The sequence below is a fragment of the Sebastes umbrosus genome, chromosome 1 (genome assembly GCF_015220745.1).
Source record: "Sebastes umbrosus isolate fSebUmb1 chromosome 1, fSebUmb1.pri, whole genome shotgun sequence".
NCBI lineage: Eukaryota > Metazoa > Chordata > Actinopteri > Perciformes > Sebastidae > Sebastes > Sebastes umbrosus.
The window spans coordinates 13,763,592-13,785,800 of NC_051269.1; the positions used below are offsets into that span (position 1 = coordinate 13,763,592).

Below are 22,209 nucleotides of genomic sequence, written 5' to 3' on the forward strand. Positions count from 1 at the left end.
AAGAAGCCGTTTTGAGAGTTTTCTTGTTTCTAGTGTCCTCAAACGGAACTCGGGTGCAGTTTGAGTAGATGGAGAGCAGATGGAGAGTTGTAAATGGGGAGTATATTCCAACACTGGTCCGGTCGGCAGTGTGCAGGCGGCTCACAAGCGTGCCTTGCATCACTGTCACTGGAGGCGGAGCCACTCACATCCTCTCTCCTCTCATCAGCACCACTGAGCTGAGCACAGAGAAAGAGAGGAGCTCTCACTCTGCTGCTTATTCCCCCCCCAACCACAACTCTACAAAAGTTCACTCTTAAAGGTCCCATATCGTGCTCATTTTCAGGTTCATATTTGTATTTTGTGTTTCTACTAGAACATGTTTACATGCTGTAATGTTCAAAAAAACTTTTATTTTCCTCGTACTGTCTGCATCAATATACCTGTATTTACCCTACTGTCTGAAACGCTCCGCTTTAGCGCATTTTGACGGAATTGCAACAGAATTGCATTGCTAGGCAACAGCTTGGGTCCATGTGTACTTCCTGTCAGCTGATGACATTCACATACACTGCAACAGGAATAAACTGGGACACATTTAGAATGTTTACGTTTAAAATTGTGTCAAGGGTTTAAATATTGTATATTCGTGACATCACGAATGGGCAGAAATCCTGACAGCTTGTTTCAAATGCAGAGTTTCTGAATACGGGCTGTGTGTATTTCCCTGTGGATTGAGTGTTTCGATACTTTCACAGTATTTATATAGGACTTAAGCCTGCTTTATAATAAAAAAACATGAAAATCTCACTTTTTTATAATATGGGACCTTTAACCATTTCAAGATTCAAGCCCTTTATTGTCATTGTGTACACTGTTAAGAATTCCCCAGTAAAATAACAGTAAAGAACTGGCAGCAGGGTTGCCTTTATGTTACTGTAAAAATTAACATTATTATACTGTCGCTGAAATTTACAGCTTTGTAATGTAAATGAAAAATACAGTTTGAACTGTTTTTTTTTATTCATTTCACAGTATTTTACAGTTAATTTTCTGTTTAAAGATACATTATATAGCTGTTTTTCCACCTTTCTCTTACATTATCTTACTGATTTGTTTTAATGCACTATTTAGGTTGTATTTTTTACATACATTTTAATAAACATTATTTTTTGCCTAGATGAATAGACTGAGCAGGTTACAGACATAGGAATAGTCACACTAAATACAATTAAAGGCACTTGTTAGGAAAAAGGCTATAATACACTTGTTGACACTTTTCCCAAAATGTCTGTCTATAGCTGGCTACAAGCACAGAATGCAAACCAGAACAACATGTGAGAGAAGAACAATAAAGCTATTTCACTGATTTTCCAATCATGTACAATATACAAGCCTCACATGTGCAGATCAGGTCCCAGAATTAAAAAAAAATACTGCATGAAACTGTTACTGATGATACTTTAGAAAGTTGATCAGCAGTAAAGTGCTGTTTTTTAAGAATGCATTATAGTTCAGTTAAAAAACGGCCTATGAGCGTAATTTAACAGGTTTTCTTTTGTATTAACAGTAAAGCACTGCTTTTAGCAATAACAGGTTAATACTGTTGAAATCCTGCTGTAAATTAACAGCAATTGTTAACAGTGTAGTACAACGAAATTAGATTGTGACAATCCCATAGGTGCTAATGAGAAGATAATACAATAAAAAAAGAAATAGTGCAATATAAATATAAAAAATATAAAAGATAATACAATACAAAATATAAAAATACAATATGTATATTGTTTAGATGACAGTTTTGCCAGATTACAGTTTTGCCAGATTATTGCACAAAGTGTCCGTCAGATAATTATATAATTATTGCACAGCATCATATAATTATTGCACAGAGTGATCAGCATGTTATGACACATATCCGTAACAGTAGATTTACAGTATTTACAAAATTGACACAAAAGTGACCAACGTGTTATTGCACTCATCATTAAAGCTGCAGTGGGTGGAAATGGAGCAAATATGATTTTTAAAAAGTTATTCATTATTTGTTATTTAGTTTAGGTGGAGCTCAAAAAGCTGAAGGTGTTGCTTGTTGCATCTAGTGAGATGTTTTCTATAGCCAGTTTTTGAGCAGAGCATCCCCTATTTTTCTTTTTTCAGGTCTGAACCAGACTGGTCGCCATGGCAATGCTGTTTTGCATGACAAAGCTGGCTGTGTAGTCATGTCAGAATTTTTTTACCTAGAGATGTATAGGGGTACTCCATTGATGTTGCACTGCACTTTCAAGATATGAGAGATACTACTCAATTGTACCTTTCATAAGATCCTCACTGCCTAGTAGATGTTACTTTTTTCAGACTTTTCACAGGCTAATTGCCCCTCATGATGAGTAAACAGACCTTTATTTGTAATATTGGTGGATTGTCCCTTTAAAAAAAATATGTTGGTTCTGCCAGTGGTTCCTCTTGGCTTAAAATATACAAGACAACAATCACAGTAAGTCTGAATAAAGCTATATCTCTTACAGCAGGCTTACATTTAAAATTAATGTATTTGCATTTCATTGAGAATTGTGAAATAATCAAAGGGAAGTTATGTATGTAAGGTTATACCCAAGAAATAGACCACAATGTCCAGATAATGTGCCATAGTGCTCTGGACGCCAAAGTCATATAGGCGGCTGTGCGTCTTGTGCTGTAGATTATTGGGCCTACATATGATGCTTAATCATCTATCCAATCATGTGATTGGTTGACACTAATGATGCCACTTAAATTGTATGTATGTTAAAGGTGCTATTGATAACATTAATCACATTCAACCACTTCTCCCTCCCCTGTTCTATTGCATTTACTTCACAACAAGTGGTTGCCAGACACTTAACGTCAATCTCAGACAGTTTTCGTCCACACTAACTGGCAACTTGATCGCTGACGACACAGAGACACCACTAGATACCTACGTCGTTATAGTATTGGCTTTCAAGCCTTGTTAGAAGTGGGAACCAAATGTCAGATATGTTCCACAGAGATAAACAAAACATTAATTTTGGACCCGTCACTTTTTTAAAAATTATTTATTCACAATCATATTCTTTTTTTCTTTCTTTTTTTTTTAAGGAAAAGCCATACTTTTACTCAGCACCTTTCTGATGATAGAAAATATATCTGCACACTTAGATCTATGCAGTATTTCACTTTATTCTAAGCTTTCAGTCTGTCAGACCTTTGTCAGAGCATACATGATTCAACAATGGACAGGCTGGTAGAAATATCCAATCCCATTCTAATCATTGGCAGTATGCAGTGCACCTGTGCACACCCTGGTGGCAGAAGCTCCACCTCTTGGGAATTGTAGTTTTAGTAGAAAACTGTGAGGCATACAAATAAATGCCATATTTATTTTACAATACAAAAAGAGGTGGAACATAGTGAATATAGAAAAAACATATATAAGGGCTATAATTCAGCACCTTTCTAAAAGCTCTGTGGAGGTATTATTTTTCATTTATTTAATTATTATTATTATTATTATTATTAATATTCATCTACATAAAATGTCAATCAATCAATCAATAAGACCTTTAAACGTAATAAATTAATAATATGTAGTAGGCTATGTTAGTGGTAGTGTAGCTAGTATGTAACATACTAAGTGTGATATATAGTAGGTGATAATTTGAAAAACAAACGTGCATTACTCGAACATACTCTTATGTTTCATATGATATTTAAAATCAGTCCCTGCACTGTGCATGCATTTTGCTTACAATAATTTGATAATCAATCTTAGACACGAGTAGGCTTATAGTAGGCTAAATATGATTTAGCCTACTTTAAGATATGTTTTCATGGTATGTAACAAATGTGACATAGGGAACAGAATAATATAGTAAAACATTTTAAGAGCAGTGATTTTTTTTTTTATTTGACAGTGTTTTCAGGACTTTCTCCTAATTTGGAAAAAATATATAAAATAGTATATTTCAATATAGTTGCTTCTCCTCCCACATGGCCTCCAAAACACCCACTTTATTTACAGTAGTAAATATTTTAATTGTAGTATAAATTAAGTAATCATTTATAGGCTACTACAATATTTTCAATGTTTTTCCTACTTTTATTTTATAATATTATATATTATTTATAATTCAAACAAGAAACAAACAGCAGTACCATGTCATACTTTATATCTCTCCTTTCTGCATTTACTGGAATACTTAACAACCACTATATATAAGTGTATTATTTGTTTACGACAGAGTGAACCCTCCTCTTCATCACCTGTCTTTGGCCCGTTGATTGAGTTGCCTGCTCGTGCCTTTAGCGCCACCGTGTGACGACTTTGCTGAAATTCAACCAAATCATTTTAGAAAAAAAGACAGAATCATCTCAGTGCTTTAAGACTAATGAATGAACAACATGCAAAGTCTCTCCTCAGAGCTTATGAAGAACTGAACATATATGATGAAGACCCCTAGAGCTAATATGGAAGAAAACAGTCTTATTATTATTTATTTATTTATGCATTTCTTTTTTGTTCCTTGAATTATTTTCTATCCTCTTTTATTTTTGTTATTATATTATTTTTTTTTATAATTTAAGTTATCTTTCCTATCCAATTGTGCCTTGTATGTTAGAAGTATTGAGTTTAGATTAAAATGCCTTAATGTTTGTAAATTAATTTACTTCAATAAAAAAAAATCGTATTGGTCGAACTCTGCGCATGCGTAAAGACGCTCTACTTTGGGAGTGTTTGATTTGTCGGTCTTGATAGGCCGTTTAACTCCCTCCCATCGGTGCAGTGAACACATCACCACCCGTTCGCCTGCGCGGTCATGAAATCCTACGTACCCTGCTGTCACATCAAGCCAGTGACGTCATCATCAGTCCTGGAAGAAGCCTCCGCCGGCTGAGAGAGAGACCTGCTGGCTCATCTATCGATAGCTTTTATTACGATTTCATTCAGTTCATCGATCATTTACACGTTTTAACTACTACTGTCATATTCTAGAGTGGTTTGTTGGTGTCGTCTTTGCTTCCCGCTGACAATGGCTGATCCTAAATACGCAAACTTACCAGGAATAGTAAGTCTAACGCTAGACAGACAGATCAGCTAGCAGCGCTACCTAGCAACGCTAGCTCGAGCTGTGACAGCTCAGCTAAGCTAAGCTAAGCTAACACCCCCAATGTTTACTCTGACTTCTGCTTATTGTTTACACAACTAGCGTTAATAAGTGTATATTATTAGTTGCTATTTTTTCCAGTTAATGTTGTGTGTTGTGCTAGAAGCCAGCAGAGAGCTGGTGTTAGCAGATCCGTGTAGTTGAGTGGGCCGGGGCGTTGGCCAGGCTAAAGACAATAAACAGGATCAATCTGATGGTTCATGTTGTTTACCTCTTTGTTTCATTAGGCCTTTAATGAACCGGACGTGTACGAGACCGGTGACCTTCCAGAAGATGACCAGGCTCAGTTTGAGTCGGTAAGTGGACGTTTTGTATTCAGTAGATGTGTCATTTTGTCGATGCATATTAAGCTAACCTACTAGCTAACAAGTGTTTACACTTTATATAGAAAGAGAGAGAAAGCACTGATTTCTTCATTGTGTTAAGTGTGCATTACCCCTCCAATGATTAAACACCTAACCACGCAATCACTTGGCTTACTATTATTACTTACAAAGGAAAGCACTGACTGTAGCTCAGCAGTTCTGTACTAATTGTGACATTTTAAATTAAACTATCACAGCATCTGTGTTGTCCTTACTAATTGTGTAACGTTAGGGCAGATACAATTATCCACCAAAAATTCACCTTTTGACTTTATTTATGATTCATCAATCATTTCAAATTTTTATGAAAACCCTATCCCTCTAAAAAAAAAAGATGTGTATTTTGTTCATATTTCATTCAAAAAGCCAAGATACCCTTTTCAGGTTACTGTTTAACTTTATCCTCCATATATTATACATATTAGTATATTTGTTCATTTGTACATGAAGAGAAGTAAGTATGGGAAGACGAGAATAAAATAGATTAAAAAAAAGTCCCATGCAAGCACCATTAAAATGTCAGGGAACAAAATCTACTCTGGATGTGTATAACTATGTCATGAAGATGGTCTTGTGACTCTTAGAAATGTCTATTCTAACTGCCTTCCAGCTGTAACATTAAGCAGAGATAGTGCTGGGGTTGCTAGAGTACAGTCTTTTTTTAACAGTGCTATTGCTAAATGCTTTGTAAACAGTTGACGGATGCCGGTCTGACATTGCTTTTAAACATATCTGGACGGTTTACTGACCAGCTGAGTGAATTCTAATTGGCATTTTCCCTTCCATGTGTCCACATTCGTTCTTCCCATTCCCTTGCCCTTGTTTTGACTCTTCCCCCACCCCTCCTGGGACCCTAGTTTGTACAAGTAAGACCTCTCAGTGAGCTTAATGCCATGCTTTTTATGCATGTTTTTTTTTAAATCTCATATCCACTTTTCCTACCTCTACTGATTGGGATGAAATGAAAAATAGGTCGATGGAGTGACCCTTTTCTGTGCTCTGTAATTCATCAATTTCTGATTGTTTTGAAGTGCAAGGAATTGATTTTTTTCCTCCTTTTTGTGCTCAATTAAACTATTTCAAGGGAATAATGTTTTTGATGGGTCTTCAGCATCACTTTAATTAGAAAAGAATTTGTCTATTTGTTTTAGTTATTTACATTTTTAACCTCATCATGTTCTAACAGTTGCTTCCTGCCTAACCACACTATTTTGACTAACTGGACAGTTTAAAGGCCCCTATAGACTGTGATAACATCTTAAAGGTTCTTTGGTTCATTGCATGTTACACTTGGATGTAATGAATATAATATAATTTGTGCTGGACTGTACGTTATTAAATTGTGACATATTGGACTGTTCGATGAATCCCTGCTGAATCTTTAACGATGCAATCAGAAACATGCATCAACAAGATTTTCTTCTTTGACCAGAGTTCCACAAACTAATTTTACCTGGCTGCCTTTTTGGTTTATGCCTATAACTTTATTCAAGTACGATGTGTTGATCAGTGTATTCAGCGTCATTTCATGTAAGGATGCATCGGATTAGTATCTACACTAACCTTACTTAATAATGCTAACCTCATTCAGTGGATCAGGTGCAGCCAGACGTGACCGATCCACTTTGAGACGACAGTGTCTTTGTCATCATCATTATATAATTCTGTGTTTCCGCTGTCAGTTACATTCAGACATTCAGTCACAGCAGGCAGCAGGCTCACTTTTTTAGTGCCACAGCTATCCCTGGCCTCATTTAACTTTACAAAAGAAAGAAATTGGATCAGTCTATCCCTAGTCTCATGCCATATTCTGATTGGTTGTCTTACAGTGCGATCTAAGACCTCCGTCTTGGATTGATGACCAACGATATCATTCCGTTTGTCTGGGACAGCCCAAAATCACACTGTGTAGGGGCCTTAACTTGGATATTACTTCATTAACAGCTTTGGTTTTGTCTAGCAAATTAATTTAGGATGAACAGCATGTTATCAAGAAATAACTCACCCTGATGAATGATTTATGATAGATTACAATATCTGTAATAGAATGCATTTTAGGGTTTTTAGGCCTTTTTTTAAGTTTCTTGACTTCTTTTCCGTTACCCTTCATTCTGAGTCATGGATTGTTATTTAAAACACCAACTCCCTGCATCCATAGCATAATGTTGTGAGACCTACAATGCCTTCCATGAGAGCATACGGTCAAACTACATTATAAAGTGTAGTATGGTATCAAAGGCGAAAGTAACTTGGTGTTCATGGACCATCTTACCGCCCTGAATCGGGGAAGAGAGAAAGAACTGGAGACATCCTCAGCAGTCTGAACAGTGTGTCTCCAGGGTTTTTAGCAGCAACTCTGGGAAACACTGCTTTCTTTCTTATCTTCCCCCGACCCTGGCCAACTGCTCCTGTTGTGTGCATGGCATGTGATAACCACATTAATCTGTGTTGTCTCTCTCTCTCTCTCTCTCTCTCTCCCCCCTGCTTTTTTTCTCTCCCTCTGCTCTTCCGTTACTTTCTCTAACTCTCTTTGGAAACCCAAGGAGCTGGTAAGAGCCTGACTAACTCTCCTCCTCACTCTTCCTCCTCCTCCTCCTCCTCGTCCTCCTTACATCTGTGTAACCGTCTCGTGTTGTGTGTGTTTTGTTGGTCTGTCTTTTTTTTTAACCCAAATCTGTGTGTGAGCCCGGACTCATGTCATCTATCTGTATGTGTCAGTGGTGTTTTAATCTTACCCATAACCTCTAGTTCATCATGATTGATCAACTAGGAAGTTTTGATCAAATGATGCACCTTTTTTTTTAATTATACTCCCCAGAATCACTAATCAGACACGTCATTTAGAGAAATAAAGTGTCAGTAGCTTCCAACTTTTCATTCACGTAACATTGATTTTAACCATAGTAGACTTATACTACATGGAAGACACATTTTTATAAAAGATGAACCTTTTTAAAGATGGTCTTAAGAGTCTACAATCAGGCCCTAGGTTAAACTGTCTGTGATATATACAGTACATCATTTTGCACATTTGTCTCTTGCCTGCTGGTACTCTAAATTATGTTGAAATAATCTGTTCTGGACAGCTCAAATTATGTCTTATGTCTATGCTCTTGCAGATTTTCATGATTCATGTATATAATTGCTTTTATTTTCCGAGGGTGTCTAACCTTTATAAGCAATGATACACTCGTTGACTGAACCACATAATTCATTATCTTTTAAATCATAATTTGGGGCAATGATCAGGCACATAATTTCCTCTCGGATCTTACCAATTTATCAACATATTTCAAGTCTACCTTGGGCTGCGAGACTTTTGGCGGCTCATTTTTAAGTCTTTGCTGTCTGTATAGCTAACATGCCCTTTTAAGATTTTGTTGATGTTTATCTGACTTTCTTTCCTGGTATTTCAATGACAGGAGGAGCTCTGCAGTGACAGCGTGGAGAGGATTGTGGTCAACCCCAATGCAGCCTATGACAAGTTCAAAGACAAGCACATCAACACCAAGGGGCTCGGTCAGTTCATAGTGGATTATAATTCACTCTTATCTTTTTCTTTTTTTTATCATAACTTACACCTGCAGTAGGCTGAATGTTTTTAGCATCATTTGGCAAAAATTCCATAATAACCTTCCAACATATTGTAATTCAAGTGTTCTGAGAGATAACTAGACTTCTGCACCTCCTCATGGCTCTGTTTTCAGGCTTAAAAAATCTAGTCTGTGACGGGAGACTTTGGCCAATCACAGGCCATTTCAGAGAGATACCGTTCCTATTGGCTGTTCATTCAGCGCAGGCAGCTGTCAATCAATCGCAAACTCCAATCAAACGGTCAAAATAGGCAGCGCTGATCAAATATGAATTAATATTCTGTTACTGTAATGCCTATTTCTCACATAAAATGTTTTCAGAAACATTTTGTAGTGTACTGTTTAGCTGTGCCTAGTTTGACCGTTTGATCAGAGTTAGTGAATGATTGACAGCTGCTCAGAGACGGCAGACTCCAACTCGGCTCTGATTGGTTGTTTTCCTCCGGTCTGTGAAATCTTGCAGATGCCATTAGGAGCACTGGAGGACACAGAGGCACATGATTTTTTTTTCAGATTACCTGTCTCATGCACTACTGTCAGGATATAGTGACTGTTTTATAAAAATAACTTTTTTTACAGAATACAGTTCAACAGCACCTCAAATTGACCATACATTTGAATGAACACTTCTCTAAGAAAAACATTTATTTATTATAATTAAGGAAGGATGTATTACAGTTTGTTGCATTCGACTGCATTAGTTTTACCTCGGTATAGCTAATAAACTGACAGCTGTTTATATTTCCTTCATCAGGGAGGTTTCTGAGGTTTTAATCGCCATAAATATTAAGTATGCAAAACAACATTACTGTTATGTTTTTAGAATAGCTTTACAAAATATAATATTTACTCTTAATGGATAAAGAAATATAAATGACCATTAACACAATACATACAACATTTAATAACGATAAAGTTGACAGGTGCTGTAGCTCGAAAAATGTCGCTCTTCTGTTACAGGTGTAACATGACAGGTCAAACCTTTGGTTGATTTCAAACCCCAAATCTTGTTCTGGCTCAGACTGGACTTTATACTGACAACCAGTCTGCTTTTTCGGTCTGTTTTTTCAATTTCTCTAACAACCCATTTGTCTCCTTTTCACAGACTTCTCAGACAGAATCAGTAGAAGCAGAAGAGTGGGCTATGAGTCCGGAGAATTTGAAATCGTGAGTATGCTCTGGCTAGCAGACATTATACACTTTGCTTTTTATTCTTTTAGGTTAGCTTCTTTGAAGGTGTGACAACACCATTAGGATTTTTATTTCACTTGCTACATGTGTTTTCTGATAAAGTCAATAGTCTGCTCTCTCTGTACTAGACTCACTTTGCTGTTTTGTAATATTACACTCTCTCTGCGCTTTCATCTGTGTTTAGCTCGGAGAGGGCTGTGGAGTGAAGGAGACGCCCCAGCAGAAGTACCAGCGCCTGCTGAACGAGATCCAGGAACTCACTCAGGAGGTGGATACCATCCAGGTGAGCTGACAGCGAGACATGCTCTCAAGCACACCTCTCCCTTGCCCTTAGGACTTGGCAAGGGATGGTACACTCTGATTATCCAGCCTTTATCTTGCTGTCTGCACACACTAATTCAATAGCCTGTCACAGGGGGGACTTTCCTCCACTCTGCTCCTTGACCACGTCTATGTATTTATTCAGGGAAGGGCAACCTTCTAGTTAAAACACTTTCAGGGGTGGAATATTGATGTCCAGTTCTTACTGTTGCCCTAGAGACCCGAGCTTTGTTTAGTGGGTGTGCACTGAAGCCTTAAATTCACCCTGAAAATGAGTTGATGAAATTGCTTTTCAGACTTACAAAGACCCCTCAACCCCTGAGAAACTAATTAAAACTTGGGGATCATTAACTTGGTTACTCACAGAGCAGGGCCTGCTGCTCTATGAGTCCAACACCAAATCCCTATTCGAAACCGTGAATTGGCAGTTTTTGTGACAGAGGGTTTGAGCTCATGCAGGTCACGCTGGCAGAATACGCAGCCTGACTGTGGGGAACAAGCTGCTTCTCTGCTACTGTATCTAAATTTAAACTTGTGAAAGACCTCCTCGGAGTAATTGGCTTTCTCCAAGTAATGTGTGGCCATTCATCAGGGTGAATGTAATGAATAAAAATGTCAACTGCTGCATGCATATGTGAGAACGTGTTGTATTTTACTTAGATAGACCAGATTAGCAGAGTAATAATGAAATAATGTCATAGTTTGATGATGTTGTGCCAAGTTATGATGCAGGGATCACACAAGAAATCTGACTGCAAGTCCAAAGTTGCCTTGTAACAGCTATACATCATTATGGTTTGCTTGTATTGTTAATGTTAAAGGAAGAAGATTCTGGCATTTTTCTTATTCTCATAATTGTGGCTGTTTTGTATATGGGTCAAAATATTTTTTAACCTGCCGCCTCTGCTGTAGAGATTCAGGAAACATGACACATGACAGCAAAATAACTTTTATCGGGTAAAGCAGCACAATCCTCCCAAAGCTTTCCAAATAAACTTAAATTTTACATGAACACTGAGTCAAATCAAAAGTAAACACAGTTTAGTTATTTAGTTATTTAATTTGGTTACCCTTAAAGCTGTAGTCAGTAACTTTGAGCAATTATGATCAAATTTATTTTCATAAATCTGTAACGACAGTAGTGCATGAGACAGATAATTTGTGGGGGGAAAAAAGCATGTTCCTCGGTGTCCTCCTGTGCTCCTATTCTCATAGAAACTTTGTTCCAGCCGTTGGTTTTGGCTCGACTGTTTTCAACGTGGCAGCTGGGTCACAAATTTTCTCAATTTACAGCTAAACATTGAAATATGTTTTTGAAAATATTTGAGGCGAGAAATAGGCATTATAGTTACAGAATAAAGATTCATATTTTTTCAGCGCTGCCTAGTTTAACCGTTTGTGACAGGAGTTTCGCGAGCAGTGTTTCACAGCTGCTGCAGAGACTGCTCGGCTCTGATTGGGTGTTTTCCTTCAGGCACGTTGAAATCTTGCAAATGCCATTATGAGCATAGGAGGACACCGAGGCACATGATTTGTTTCACAGATCATCTGTCTCCTGCTCTACTGTCAGGATATAGGGACAGTTTTATAAAAATATTTGTTATCATATTTTCTCAAACCGACCACAGCTTTAAGTAGATCCCATGCAGTTAGCTAAAGTAGCTAATCGAAACCTAGGTTAAAAAATACTAGAATTTTCCTTTAATTCTGTTCTACTAAATTATAATATTGGAACAAATCCAATGTGCATGCCTAATGCAAGAGTGCATGTTTACATATACAGTATGTTTTCTACTTTAAATTTGGCATGGGACACATGTTCTCTTTGAACAGCCAACCTGGTTGGCCCAGACAGACTTCTGGTATTGGATTTTATCATCCTCTGCATTGTTGTTCGAAAAAAAACTGTCACTGCTGTGCAAAACTCAGTTAATCAATGGCTGCGGTGTCCGTCTGCTTCCAGGCTGCCACAAAGGAAAGCAATGCAGAGGAACGCCTGACCCCGGTGGTGCTCGCCCAGCAGGCAGCCCAGCTGAAACAGCAGCTGGTTTCTGCCCATCTCGACTCACTTCTGGGACCGCAGGCACACATCAACCTGGCTGACCCAGATGGAGCGCTGGCCAGGTGAGCTGAGGGGAGAGGGGGGGGTGACAAGACAATAAAGCAGGAGGACAAGCATCTAGAATCTGAAACCTGACGCTACAATCTTTCAGACCCTGACAGAGTGATGAGGTAGTAGGCAGGAAATGGATGGAAAGAGGGAGAGGATAACGGGTAGCTTGAAGATATAGAGGTGGTCAACAATAGATGGTTGGAGGGAAGAGCAGGGGAATTCATTAAATCAATTAGCCTACTGTAACCCAGATATAAGGAGTGAAAAAGTAACAAGGGCAAGACGGTACAGCTGCTATCAATTGCCCACATAAACCCCCCTGATCTCTGTAGCACTACCTGGGGAGCACAAGAACCGATGGACAGATGATTGAGGAGGGGATATAAAAACTGGAGGAGGTGAGAGATTAACAGAGACGCCATAGAGAGAATGAAGACATACTGTTGCGACATGTCAGACCATAACTCTGAACTGAAGATAGAGAGGGAAAGAGACAGTGACACAAGTGAGGGAATAGGAATAAAAAGGACTAGGAGGTAGGAATGTGACATGAGGGCATTTTCCCACCGGTTAATAAACTTGTGACAACACCGGTGTTACCGATTTACACCGGACATTTTCCAAGAAAAGATGACGGTCAATATATGCAGTGCGCTTACTTTGATCTTTAACGTCGGGTGGCTGTGTGTCTGGCCTCTCCGGTCCAGTTTTCCCTGCGGGGCCACAGGTTTCTACCCGGCGCTGCTCCGCGCACACCGGCTGTGAACGCTCCGTCCTCCTTACAGTGATTATCTCATTAACGTTATGAGCCATCATCTTGTCTGTCTTAACTCTCTGTTGTCGCCATGTGTGTGAAATATGACACCTGCTACTCTGTGCTGGTTCTCCATACAGAGCAGACACTTTCAGTTTGTAGCATCCTTTGTCCGACTATGTATTGATAACATGGCGCTGATGCGCGAAAATGAACTAAATGGGTTTTATTGCTGTAAAAAAAAAAGCAATACAGCGGTGGGTACATAATGTAATCGGTGTATGCCCGACCACCGTGTAACACCGACTACTGCGGCAAGCCTACTAGAAGGCTCACCTTGACCTTGCTGTTTACAACAGAGCTTGAAAATATTTGTAGCAAGAGAGAGGAAGGGTACAGCAACACATGGAGCTGATGACAATATTGAACATTAAATCCCTTTGTGTCTCCTTTTCCTTCCCTCCCTCAGGCGTCTGCTCACCCAGCTGGAAGTGGCCAAGGGCAGCCGTGGCAACTCCGCAGGAGACGGCAAGCCGACGGCACCGGCTAAGGGCCCAGATGGAGTGGTACTCTACGAGCTGCACAGCAGACCAGAGCAGGAGAAATTCAACGAGTCTGCCAAGGTAAAGCGGAATGGGAGGTGGAGGGAAGCACAGTCAAGTGTCTGGGGGATGAATGCACTGAAATGTTGATCTGCCAGACGTGTTTATGTTTTCATTCTCATGAGAGATGAATGTCAGAATATTTGATGGCGAATAAACGGGACAAAAGGCAGGAAGTGTGTGCGCGTGGGTGTTTGTGTGTGTGTCTTGTGGGATGCTGTTGTCAGTGCCAACCATGTGTCGCCTTGTTCCGTCCCTGTAGATGGCGGAACTGGAGAAGCGTCTAGCTGAGCTGGAGATGGCTGTTGGCTCAGGATCAGACAAGCAGGTACACGCCGACTCACACGCAGTCTTCGCACGCACACACACACACACACACACACACACACACACACACACACACATATCCTCTCTAATGCTTTTCTCTTTCATTCACACTAATTCTGTTTATCTCATTCTCTCTTTCACTCTCACACCAGTATAATTTTCATGCTCTTGTTGCCGTGTAACCATCCGCTCAATGAAACGGAAATAAAACCTTCCTTCTTGATTTATGTAAATTATGGAGGTGGCTTCATTGCTTGGTTGTTATTATTATTTATTTTCCCCTCTTTGTGTTTATGTTTGCAGGGACCGCTGAATGCCGGCGTACAAGGAGGCAGTTTGATGGTAAGAAGAAGTCAACGACTTTCTTTTGGAACACACCGTGTGGAGTTTGTGTGTGTGTGTATTCACAACTCTGTGTATCTGATGTGCAGCCAGAGAACTAGGTCATGCTTCAAAGATGAATGACATCAGTTCCTCCAAGTTTGTTTATTGTTGCTGTGCCAATAGTTAGAGCAAGAACACAAAGTTTTGTGCTCAAGCTTGTATATAACTTGTGTTTGTGTGTGTGTTTGAATCAGGCTACCATAGAGCTCCTGCAGGCGAGGGTCAGCGCACTGGACTCAGCTACTCTGGATCAAGTGGAGGCCAGACTGCAGGTAACTAATTCGCATACAGCACGGGGTTAAGGGGGAAATGGATGATTTTGATTTAAATTTCAATTGCAGTTTCATTACTTTCTTATTTATACATCATGCTTCCAATAGAAACTTTGTGTTTTAAAAGAAATGTGTTGTTTTGCTGTCTTATGGTGGGTTCAATGACAAGCTCGATGTTTCATCTATTTGCGTTCAGTACAGTCAAGATGGTGCAACAGCGAGCTGTGTCTTGTGTATCCAACAAATGTTAAAATATAAAACGAGACCTTGATCTCAGCCCTTCCTCTAACTCTTGTATGTATTGATATCTACTGCAGCTTGCCTGCTAAAATGAATCAAAAGGTACATAAGAAAGTTTTGGGGTTATTTGGAAGGTGTATTTTTTTTTCTATTTGGACTTCAGCTATGACCGTACTGTAATCCTTTTTCAATCAGCCCCATCCACTGGTGGGTTATTGAAAACTCTGAGAAAGAGTGAGCAGTGCATTTGCCTTGTGGTGAAATACTGATAAATGTATTTTCATAACTTTTAAAACATGCCAAATTTCCATATGGTGGGGTTACCTGAGGCGTCGCCCGCCGTGAGAAACTGTCAAGTTTCCCACAGTACTGACATTAATCTAATCAATGCTTGTCTTTTTTTTTCTGTAATGTATCTAAATGCCTGTAAAGCGGTACATCTCACTCAAACTGAATACATGTCTTTTTGTCTCTCTCCCATTTAGAGTGTCCTTGGGAAGATGAATGAGATCGCCAAACACAAGGCAGCGATCGAGGATGCTGAAACACAAAACAAGGTTTGTAATTTCCGCACAGTGCACATTCAGCGATGCAAGCTAAGTGCAGTAATTATCTCAGATGCTTTCACACCGTTTCCAAGCACTTAAAGATAGTAAACACTGACAAGGTATTAATTTGGAAAACATTCACTAGCACTTGACAGTGCCTGGCAGCCAGACTGAGGTGTAGCACCATATGTTCAATGTGAAAGCAGCGCCGTCTTTAACAAACAGCTGGCACAGCCTTGAAGCAGTCAGAGATGAACCAAAGTTTTAGCACTAGGCTTTTTGATAGTTTTGATAGTCGATAATGAAATAAAAGTTTTTCAGGTTTTCATGTCAGATTTTGAGATCTTCATGATTTCCAGGCACTGTTCTTGTGCGTATTAGGGATTGACTGTTCTACAGTGCTGTACGCTTAAAAGGCCAGTAGAGGGCAGGGCATGTTAATTTTTTCATCATGGTGAAACTGCAAAGAGGTTTGTTTTTGAGACATAAGGTTATTGCACATTGCTGTTTGATTCTTTGAGAGACTGTAATGTACTGCATTTATTTATTTATGATTTAATAAATAGGGTGTGTGACCTATTACTTGTAAAAAGAAGAATTAAAATAGTACAAAAGCAGATAGTTTGGGTGTTTTGAAGTGGGGTTGTATGAGGTGCTTATCCAGTCAGTGTATTACCTACACTAGTTACCTCACAGACACGAAGTAATGTACTGCTGTGGACGGAGCCGGCAGCAAAATGTAATTTAGCCACCTAAAAGAAAGACCCACCTGAAAAAAAATCAATATCAGTTGTAGCCGTTGTATCCATCTATGCTCTCGCCAAAGCCACCAGACTCCATTGAAAAATCCTGTAATTACCAGCAAACCCCCATGTTCTGCGTGGTAAAATTACATTTTTTTTTTCAATGGAGTCTGGTTGCTTGGGAGAGCATAGATAAAGGCTGTCTGACAGCAAGGTAAACCATTGAAAATATTCGAAATATAGCGTACACTTAAACTGACCATCCACAGCAGTACATTGCTTTGCGTCCGTGCGGTAACACCTGTCTGCTTCTCCAAACTGGGGGCGTGCCGACCATCGTCTACCTTAGGTAATACACTGACTATGGATAAGTACCTCATACAACCCCACTTCAAAACAACCAAACTATCCCTTTAATGTGAGATTATGTCTGATAAAGTCAGTGGACCCACAATAACTGGGCCATTAGTCATAAAATACAGCTGGAATTGGAAAGGGACAAATCTAAAGCAGCGTGAACAGTAATTCTAACATTTGGTACCACAGCGTGGCAGAGTTGAATGTAGGAGTTAATGTTTATTATAATGATAAATGCAGGTATCATTTACAGTACAGTAATTATTGCATCAGGAAACTATAATCAAATCTGTGACCTTGGGTAAAATAAACATGTTTTTATCGTGGTATTAAATGTGCCTGTATGTGTTTTCCTTTCAGGTGTCGCAGCTTTATGACGTGGTGCAGAAGTGGGATGCCATGTCCACTTCTGTACCTCAGGTGGTGCAGAGGCTCGTCGCTGTCAAGGAGTTGCATGAGCAAGGTAACGCACAGGAACTGAAAAAAATTGTTTGGTGTTGGTAGCCCAAGACTGGCTTTGTGTCCTCACATAACTCTCTAAGCCACGAGATATTATATTATTTGTTGCGGTTGTCACTTCACCCCATAATATTATATGAATGTAGTGGTGTTGAATAATTGGTTCATATTGCAATTACTGTAATAATATTGCTCTAGGGTTCAGATTTCACCCCAATAAGGATCATAACAATGAAAACTTTGATGATTTATGTTCTGTTATTTTATGTGAGGGGAGAAGAACCTTGAAATGACACCCATGAGAGTTCAAGGAGAGGATGTATGTAGGTTAGTGGGGGGATGGGGGGAGGGGCATTAAACATTCAAACTATGTAGGATGCAGCTACAGAACATAACAGGGTGTGAACCCCGGATCACGTTTCAGCCGGCATCTGTGCTGGGAAGAAGTAATGCACGGCCCTGAAAGATTTGCATTTGCAATGGGAACGTCTGAGTGCGAGACAAAAGATGAAAACTAAGCGAAAATGGGATTCAAACGGATAATGGAATTAGCCTAAACCATGCCATTCTATTATAACAAAGGGCAAAAAATCACTGAGAGGGAGACTCAAAATGGTAATAGAATTAGACTAAATCTAGCAATACTGTTAAACACCCCCTCGGGGAGAAAGAGATGCATGATTTTTATATATCACATTATCATCTTTTTATTATTTAGCACATGAAAGCAGAACCTTGGCATTAATAGATTATATTGATAATTCATTTCTGGGAGCTGAAAGAGGTCATTTATCATCCAGACTCTCTTTTGCACCAATCTGTCACAGTCTGCAGCGAAAGGCTTCTTAGCTCAATGGGGTTTAGAAGCACTGATTTTTATTCTTTAACAAGTAAAAGAAAAATACTGTTTAATCTTCCCGAGCAGTCATTCATCAGTTTCAGATTACATTTGTCGTAACTCATCTTCACTTTGGCTGAGCACAAAGACAACATTGCATTTTTTTTGTATCACAAATTTGTAAATTAGAGAACTAATACTTCACCTTCTCTCTCCCTCTCTCTTCTCTTGCCTCTCGATTTCTCTTCACCCCACCCCTCTGGCGTCTCGTAGCCATGCAGTTTGGCCAGCTGCTGACCCACCTGGACACCACTCAGCAGATGATCAACAACTCTCTGAAGGACAATAACACTCTGCTAACACAGGTAGGAAGTTCAAGATCCATTGAACAACTGGGACAACATAAATCAATTTAAACACAGCTGGAGTGTGAAACTTAACTTTAACAGTGTTCAATGTTCACCTTGGCGTGTGAGCTACTACAACCATGGGCGCATTGGAATTAACGAGACCGGTAGAAATACGATGTCTCGCACAGAAAGATTTCAAACAATGAAACAATCGCAGGAACAAATCAATTTCTATAGTCAGAGGACTGAACTACATCTTTTGTGGTAGAAACTTAATAAAACCTTGCTCTAACTTCTTGTAGAAGAAGCTTTATCACACATTGAAAATGTTGGATTCATTAGAAAATACTCGACAAACTCAACCGCTTGGAAATAAGCTCTTTGTATGTGGTATAAATGAGTGTAGGAAGTGTCCTCTAATACACTTTAGAGTGTGTTGTAAAGGCAGCTTTTCATGGCCTAACACAGAGCAGCTACCAATTATAGGGACAGAGGCTCTCTAAAGCCTCAGACAATACTCAACCTGTGCGTTCACAGTTGAAGGCTTCTGGTTTCGATGGACAAAGCAGCACCTTGTCGAGTAAAGTGTTTCTCGTTTTTGATGATTTTTGTCAAAACTTGCAATCCTCTGAAGTCAGAGTCAGAAAGGTTGTGGTCTTACGTTTCATAGACTTACATTGTGTTGTGAAGTGAAGTGCCCTTTGACTTTTAAAAAGTTACTTCATCAAAAGTTGGCACACTTTCACAAAAAACATAATTTCTTTTGAAGCAAGGACAGTTATTCTGTTGCCTCCTGGAACCACAGGGCCCTTAATAATGATGGCTTTCAATAGAATTTTCATTAATTATATGTTTTAATAACTCCTAGTGAACTTTACCTTACACATCCATTACAGACTCATGTAAATACACCGATCAGCCATAACATTAGGACAGCATGAGCACCCTGACCGGTCTGCGGCTACGCAGCCCCATATGCAACAAACTGCGATGCACTGTGTGTTCTGACACCTTTCTATCGGAACCAGCATTAACTCTTTCAGCAATTTGAGCTCCAGTAGCTCTTCTATTGGATCGGACAACACAAGCCAGCCTTCGTTCCCCACGTGCATCAATGAGCCTTGGGTCTGACCCTGTCACTGGTTCACCACTTTTGGTAGATCCTGACCACTGCAGACTGGGAACATCCCGCAAGAGCTGCAGTTGTGGAGATGCTCTGACCCGGTCGTCTAGCCATCACAACGTGGCCCTTGTCAAAGTCGCTCACATCCTTACGCTTGCCCATTTTTTCTGCTCCCAACACATCAATCATCAATCTCTCCGCTTGCTCTCAGTAGACCTCCTACAGTCGACTCCGTCACATGTTTGATGTGGAAGTGTGCAACTGTGCGCGACTGTGCGCGACTGCGCTACGCTCTGATCTTGCATAGGTTTCCACAGTAATATGACATGGGATAGCTCAGGGCTGTTTTGGCACAAACATTAGGCTATATTGCAAACGTTTGGAAGTGATGCAGCCACGTTTTGTTTATATCATTTTATTATCGATTATTTTTTAAAAAGGAGTCGATACCAAATGAGTAGCTTGTGAGTATCGATACCACAGTATCGATCCACCCATCCCTACCACATTGTTACGTTGCCCCGTTTAGGGTCAAGGGAATTGGGGGGGGGGATAACAATAAAATAAACCCGGGGAAAGAGACAAGGGCAACAGAAACGTACAAACAAATTTATCAATTTATTAAAAACAGGTGCAAAGTGTACAATGATTAAATGAAATCTACTTTCTAAAAGACAGCGATACTGGAATCACTAGCCACAAACCACAACCACAAAGTCTTATTTCAAAAGACCAGAGCGCACGGACAAACACACTCCCTCTAGAAGAGAGCCACTACCGACCCCGGGTGCAAAAAACACAACACGACATGTAACACACATCCACGCCTTTCCGCCCTACATCTTCAACCCTACTTGCTTCTCTTTTACCTCTAACCTAACTTTCTCTCTTCCCCTCTCTTCCTCTCTTCTCCCAAAGGTCCAAGTGACAATGAAGGAAAACCTGGTGGCTGTAGAAGAGAACTTTTCTGCACTAGATCAGAGGATGAAGAAGCTCTCCAAATAAACGGGTGGCAGAGTTTGGACCGGTCCAGAAGAGAAGAGTGTAGAACATGGACTAATATGAGCTGGCTAGAGAGCACAGAGGAGAGGTTGGGGGTTTAACTCTGTCCTTTCTGGCCATCCCTCTCTCGCTCTCTACTTCGCCTCTGCCTTTTTTCACTAAGTGGAATGTTGGAAAGTTGGAAAAGATGGATTAACTTAAAAAAAAAAGAAGACCAAATGTTCTTGTCCACCCTCCTTTCCTCTTCCTTTCTCTTGCATCAAATTGATATCAACTGAAAACACATTTGTCCACTCTATACATGCCACTAATTGCAGTCCCCTGTTAAGCTTATTGAGTTTTAGACTGGATTGTTTTTATAATTATTAATATTAAACATAAGAAATTCCTCCATTCCTTTCGGAGCTTCACTCTATTATTACTGGATTAGTACTGTAAACTCTGGTCAGATTAAATGGATCACAGTAATGTTGGGTTCACGGATGACATATTAAACATGTTGTCAACTGTGTAAAGGAAGAAAAAAACTCTGTTGTGTTCTAGTGTTTGTAGCAGGAGCACGTTTTGTGCGAGTGTCAGGGTCAAGTCACGGAAGGAAAGCTTGTAAATATGCCTGTGTACCTTATTGTTTCTTCACGCTCGGTCGCTTGTAACTATATTATTATGACTGAGACCAGACACCACAGACAAACTTTTAATCTGCTTTGTCATTGCCTACAAGTCAACTGTAATGTACATCTGTGGTCATGGAAACGGATCAATAAAACAAAGTGCAGTAAGCTTGCATCATTTATTTCATGAGATGATCGCTTTTTTAATAATCACTTGGATGGAAAATATAAAAAATAAAATATAATATTATTATTATACTGTATTAATCACACCAAATTTCTAAATGTATTTAAAGAAGTCTTATTTCTTTCCCATTTTATAGAGCATGTGGACATGTCTTAACATATACCTAAGCAGTTAGAGGATGATGCAAGGTTACAGTACAGATGCTGAACAAGCTACCAGAACAAAACAATGAGTCATCAGCTGTCGGTATTTCAAAATATAGCCATGATACTTTGTCATGTAAAACAAATTTTATAAAGCGTGACAAAATCCTATTTGCCTTCATAATGAAATTCTAATCTGGTGGTATTCAAAATCTTAAAAACAAATACTCCTCTGTGGTTTCTTTATTGTAAAGAATAGTTATGTGCCTGTTTATGAACACTGGGTGGCAGCATAGCATCTAATAAAAAAAAGGTTAAGCACACATTGCACACTGTTATTCAGCTTTCTCAGACACTGTATTGTAGAATTATTCTACCATACTTTAACATATTTCTGCCCCATCAAATTCCCCCTGTAGTAATATATGCTATTACGCTCCTAAAAAGGTAAATCACTAACAATCCAGTTAGTACTTGCATTGGTAATTCTTAAAAGACGAGTAACTTGACCAACTGGATTC

The 22,209-nt window shown here is 39.3% G+C and overlaps 1 protein-coding gene across 2 annotated transcripts; it reads left to right on the forward strand.

Moving 5' to 3' along the window:
* Positions 1-4,853: 4,853 nt before the first annotated feature.
* Positions 4,854-21,526, forward strand: dctn2 (dynactin 2 (p50)). Of its 2 annotated transcripts, XM_037775635.1 has the most exons (15): positions 4,854-5,066; positions 5,393-5,461; positions 8,074-8,079; positions 8,953-9,049; positions 10,229-10,290; positions 10,499-10,597; positions 12,599-12,759; positions 13,972-14,125; positions 14,367-14,432; positions 14,735-14,773; positions 15,010-15,087; positions 15,813-15,884; positions 17,336-17,438; positions 18,546-18,637; positions 20,664-21,526. In XM_037775635.1, the coding sequence occupies exons 1-15, from the start codon at positions 5,031-5,033 to the stop codon at positions 20,748-20,750; spliced, it is 1,221 nt and encodes a 406-aa protein (XP_037631563.1). In that variant the 5' UTR covers positions 4,854-5,030; the 3' UTR covers positions 20,751-21,526. The 2 variants fall into 2 exon arrangements, with proteins under 2 accessions (XP_037631563.1, XP_037631571.1); XM_037775643.1 differs by lacking the exon at positions 8,074-8,079.
* The last annotated feature ends 683 nt before the right edge of the window (positions 21,527-22,209 follow it).

Bases quoted from the DNA above. Each gene is read 5' to 3' on its own strand.
- dctn2 (XM_037775635.1), top strand. From the start codon at position 5,031: ATGGCTGATCCTAAATACGCAAACTTACCAGGAATA. The intron at 12,760-13,971 runs GTGAGCTGAGGG...TCCCTCCCTCAG, and splicing joins CCAGATGGAGCGCTGGCCAG to GCGTCTGCTCACCCAGCTGG. The intron at 14,126-14,366 runs GTAAAGCGGAAT...CCGTCCCTGTAG, and splicing joins AATTCAACGAGTCTGCCAAG to ATGGCGGAACTGGAGAAGCG.